Consider the following 5,533-nt stretch of genomic DNA (forward strand, 5'->3'; position numbering starts at 1 on the left):
TTAACAATGTACCCAATTAAATACTTATATTATAATAATAATACATTTATTTATTTCAGATACGTGATCCATAATTACATTAATACCTATTATATATTTATTATTATAGATACAATACATTAATATTAAATTATTAGCGCTACTAGTTACGCAAACAAACATACTATAAACTCCATAGTTAAGAACTTAATCATGTTTATTTACCCGCTATCGGCGCTGGCGCATGGCGCCACGAGACCGTAGCCTCTGCGTCACACGACTCTTAACGGAAACATTCGTATTCAACTATTTCAACAAAATTTGATGACAAACAATTGTTATACATATTTCTTGGAAAAGCGTCAATATTTTTGTCAACTTTGATCGGAGACGTAAACACGAAAGAATTTATGAAATGATCCGAATAATAAAGCCATTTTGGGGCATGGAAAAAATTATGGTGACTACTACTACGCTTGAACTTTGATGATGTAATGTTGTTGTCAAAAATAGGATTGAAAATATTTTCTAAAATGAAACATGACTTAGCTATGATGGATAATAAAAATGGAGAGGGAAGGAAAGGAAATTTTCATCTTCGTTATCAACTTTAATTCTCAATTCCTTTGACTTTTCCTCGTAAATTATGCTGATTCACGAAGAAATTTAGAAACTATCATCATGTTATTTTTAATAACAATTCAGATACCTACATTTATGTTAGTACTAGGTACTAGTACGTACATGATATAATATATAATAAGTAAGAAAGTGGATCCCAAGAAAAACTTGATAGAAAACGACGTTAGAAAGGAAGTACATATAATGAATCGTCATTAAGAGCCAACGGGAGTGGTCATTTCTCCATACAAACGTACTCCTTGTTTTCCTCCGTGGTTTTTGAAGCTAGAGCAATGATTTCTTCAACACAGATTAATATTGTCAATATCTGTGTCGGACCGTATTGCTTTTTTTGATATTTTTTAAGGCGCTATAGCCCTTCAAAAATGGCCAAAATGGCCTAATTGACTATGCCGCAATGAGAGGCGTGGCATTCAAAACTGATATCAATTAGCCAAAAAAGCAAAACGGTCCGACACAGATAATTTCATAATCATTTAGATTTCCAAATTTGGTTACGATTGGTTAAGTTTTGGAGGAGGAAACAGAGGAGTACGAAACCTCGATTTTTGAGATTTTTACGCAGGATTTTTCGCCTTGTCCTTATCGCACTACTTTTAGGTGCCGCTTCCGTTAGCGAGAGGGGTATATTTACCTAAAATATTTAAAACTCAGCTCCTGTTTCGTCTTAAAAGCAGCTTTAAGATATCAAACATAGTAGGTACCTACCTATCCACATATTATTAGCGAAATAGTTGGGTATATACACAAGGGTTATTTTTATCTCAACAACATCAATAATATTTGAAAACCAAAGAAAATGTAAATTTTCTTACTTCGTCATCCTTTAAAAATGTCAAAAACATGTTTATGTCATGTTCAGCGTAAAGTCCACCCATTAAGATTAATCCAACCACCCGTGTATGCTAATCACTAATGTATCAAGTGAATTTTACAAGGTCGGGATAAGAGAAATGCAGTGAAAGTAGATTTTAATTTAATATTGCACTGATTGAGTGATTCTTAGATAAACAAAATTTACTTTGTTCCGCAGTTACCCGTATAATTTTGGACTACATTTATTAAAGGAACTTGTATGTCGCTTTTTACTGAATTTTTTACTACTCTATTGTATTCATGTAAATCAAATTAGATAAATACTGTGCTTGTGTAGTAAAATATATTATTTTAATGTTAACATCTTAAATCAAATCTCAATTGCGTTGCAATATAATTAAATGGAACATTTTAATGTTATTGCATTGGGCCTACCAAATATAGCAACGTCATTCGATACCAGAACCAAAAATCTGTTCTTTCAATGTGAATCATGTAATTGTTACCCTTTCCACCAATTAAGTCACGAAAATAGCCAATATCAACCCCAATTGAAAACGCGCAAACAATAGGTACAGCTTTTAACACAGTTATTATTCACGCTCTCTCGCGATTTGTTAGAAAATTTATTTTATAGCTTTATGGAATGTGATTTTTGTAACACGGATACCCGAATAAAGTGACTGGGATCAACAATGTTATGCAGAGACAAAAAAAATATGTAGTGTCATGTATGTTACGGGTTTGTATGCGGGGTGACGTAGGCGCCGCGCGCGTGTGTTGGTGCTTCTGCAGAGATGAGTTGATGTTGCAAATGTATAAAAAGCGAAGCGTTGATTTCGAAATCAACACAACGATTTGAAATTCTCTAAGGAGTGTACATACGGAGCGCGCAAGTTTCCGCATCGTGCACACGAGTACGGCAGTGAATAAGTGATCTTTAAAAGAACTGTAACGTGCAGTGTTATTTTTACAAGGACTCTTGGAGTTTCGAGGATGCTCCGTTTTGTGGTAAATTCTATTTTTTGGTTTAAATTAAGATATTTAATAAAGTGCAGTCAATAACATTATAAGCTTAGCTTAAATTAATAACTACGCTTATAGTTTACTGTTATAAATTATAATGTAATTTTAATTTTTTAAATTTGATAGTAGTAAATTTATTCTAGGGTCAATCAAGGGTCTTCATGTAATGTTTTTTTTTACAGTGTGTGGTTATAATCAGCACTGCGGCTGTGGCTTCGCCGGTTAGCAATGGCAAGTGGATTCCTGAGAAGTACGGTGAATCCGGCAGGTAAATACCAATGTTTCTAACGTATATTATTCATCTAACATTTAAATAAGTAGGCTGGATGCTTAAAATGTTAATTTAGTGCTTAGGGACATATTTGGTAGGCTTTAAATATCACGTTACGAATTTAGCAGTGCCTTAGATCAGCATTGACATTTTAACGTACATTCTGTTGAGAACTTGTAGTTTGACGATATCTATAAAGTATTTTTATTGATATTGAGATTAGTAACCATTTTTATACAAGTAAACTTCACCAATTTAAACTCTAGAAGGTCATTACATTATTTACAGTTTGAGAAATTTCGTACTCCAAGTCTAGTAGAATAAAAGAGTATTTAGCAGTTTTACGTTTGTATATACAAACTTATAAATCTATATACATAGATTTAATAAGCATCTACCAAAAAAAATTAACGCACGAAAGTTCTCTGTGTAACTAGCATGTTATTTAAACAATAAATCTATCATAATTTGATTCAAGCATACCATTATTCTATCACAGGTACAACAGACCGAGAGACGAGGGTAAATACGTGCACATACCCAACCCTTACATACACATCGACAACCCGTACGATGGCGGCTACGGGCCGTATGCGCACCTATACGAACCCTACGAAGGCGCAGAATCCGTCGACCAGTACAGATTAGTGCTCCAGCCTGGCGATGACAATCCCTACTATAAGGAAGGTTACTATAGGAACAATGGAATTAAGATCATTAGCCAGAAGCACAACTACCATGAGGACAAATACGATTTTGAGTAAGTAACGTGAATAAGCATAATTAATTGTTAGAGAAATTGGCATCATGATCTACCTATTAATTTCAAGGTTCGATAAAAAAATATAAATAAATCACTAGGCCCCTGCTTTGGTGCAGTTACTTACAGATCAACGAACTAGAAAACAAACATGCATAAATAATTAGAGCATTTCGGTATAATTTGTAAAAAAAATATACGTATATCATAATTATAACAAAATATAAAGAAAGTTATATTACCGTTTCCATTCAAAATTAATTTCTAATTTTACATTCAAATTGGGCATGTAACATGCAAGATTTATTTTACCGACAGTACGAACTTGGCCTTACTTACTTAGCGTCAAGCTTATCATTGTCATTAGCATAGAAAAATAGCTCCGTGATATATCGTTACGATAAAGGAATTAATCAACTCGTTTTCCAAAATTAGCTCGTTGAATATTTTACTGTTTAGCCGGACATGAATGACTGATTGCTTGTTTTAATTTAGTCCGTTTGAAGTTGCGAATCGGAAACGATAATTTATCAATTATAATTATTTTTTAGGTAATCTTGACATTTGTAAATCATAACTGCATTGAGTACGAGTACCTACAGATACTAAAATCATATATTCAAAGAGAAGCCTTGACAGAGTATTCAAATTATTTTTAATATCTATTGTGCAAAATTATACAACGATAAAAACCTGTTTGGACGTTTGGAATTCAATTATAGATGTAGTATTTTATAAACGTTAACGTTAACTCTATAAGATTTAAAGTTTAAAGTATTTTAGGTATTAAAATATATTAAAAGCATGATAATGGGTTTTTAAATGTAAAATTACAAATTAAATAGCAAATTATTGTAAAATGTCTTCTGATAAAACGGCCTCGTTGTGATTGGCTTATTATGCACATATAGCGAAGGTGAAATCGTCGTTTAACATTGTAAATTTTGAGTCAAATGATAGTGCGCATCATAATCCGACGGACGAAAGGATGATTAATAAGTTTTGTGTTGTAAAGTTCCAATAAATTCGCATTTAACAACCATATAAAAAGCTTATAAAAGTGGCCTTGCCTTCAATTACCACGAAATGATGATTTATAGCTTCCGATGTGTGTCCCGAATACGATCGAGAGCTTCATCAGAACTCGCATAACTGACTTTAAACTTTTGTTTACAGCTTTGAGACCGAGAACAAGATTCGCGCCGAAGAAAAAGCCATTCTGAAGAACCCGAACTCGATCGACGAGGGCATAGCCTCGGAAGGTTTCTACGAATACATAGGGCCCGATGGTTTCATGTACCGCGTCGACTACACTGCCGACGAGAAGGGCTTCAGGCCCAAGGTGAAGCGGTTAGAGACCCCCTACTCCGGCAAGTGGATACGAGAAAAAGTCAACAACTAGACAAATCAATTCATACATGTACATACCAAAAACCAAACAAACAAATCACTCATAAATCAGTATTGTAAATAAGTAGGCAACAATTATTTCTTTAGTGCACGCCTGCGATTTATATAACTATCTGCCATTTCATAGATCACGATCTGTTTCATGAACTTGACATTTAGATTTTGGTTTTGCCCGACATTATTGAATCTTTTGAGATCCACCGCAGTGATATTTCCATATCATACAAGTACTTCCGTAGCGAGTTAAGTACCAGATTAAAGTTAAAGTACAAAAGCTTCTTTAGTTCGGCGTTCTCTTTTATCAAGTTAGACTAGTTTATTTTATTTATATTTAGTTATAGATGCCTAGAAATGTTATAATTGTGATAATAAATTATAATACTTAATAAAAGATGTTTTGTGTTTTATGTGTGACGTCCAAAAAAAGTGTCAAAAATTTAAACCCCCTTTTTTGAGATGAGACCTTTCATTATTCTAAATATATGTGTTCGGAAATATAAATGTACAGGTTTATTATTAATACACATATACACAGGTTTGCAACATTTTTTTAGTGTCTTAAGTTAGAACAAAATTCGTGACAGAAGTTATTTCATTCATGACACATTTTGGCAGTAAAATTATTGTCG

General features: G+C 33.2%; 1 protein-coding gene across 1 annotated transcript; it reads left to right on the forward strand.

The window, feature by feature from the left end:
- Window positions 1–2,187: 2,187 nt before the first annotated feature.
- Window positions 2,188–5,295, forward strand: LOC134790051 (uncharacterized). Its single transcript, XM_063760809.1, has 4 exons — window positions 2,188–2,448; window positions 2,646–2,731; window positions 3,234–3,494; window positions 4,671–5,295. Exons 1-4 carry the CDS (start codon window positions 2,434–2,436, stop codon window positions 4,894–4,896), a joined length of 588 nt encoding a protein of 195 aa, XP_063616879.1. The 5' UTR covers window positions 2,188–2,433; the 3' UTR covers window positions 4,897–5,295.
- Window positions 5,296–5,533: the final 238 nt, after the last annotated feature.

The sequence above is a fragment of the Cydia splendana genome, chromosome 4 (genome assembly GCF_910591565.1).
Source record: "Cydia splendana chromosome 4, ilCydSple1.2, whole genome shotgun sequence".
NCBI lineage: Eukaryota > Metazoa > Arthropoda > Insecta > Lepidoptera > Tortricidae > Cydia > Cydia splendana.

What these genes read in the sequence shown, in the direction of transcription:
- LOC134790051 (XM_063760809.1), top strand. An exon ending in AAGTACGGTGAATCCGGCAG is followed by an intron (nt 2,732 to 3,233) that starts GTAAATACCAAT and finishes ATTCTATCACAG; the next exon opens with GTACAACAGACCGAGAGACG. An exon ending in GAGGACAAATACGATTTTGA is followed by an intron (nt 3,495 to 4,670) that starts GTAAGTAACGTG and finishes TTTTGTTTACAG; the next exon opens with CTTTGAGACCGAGAACAAGA.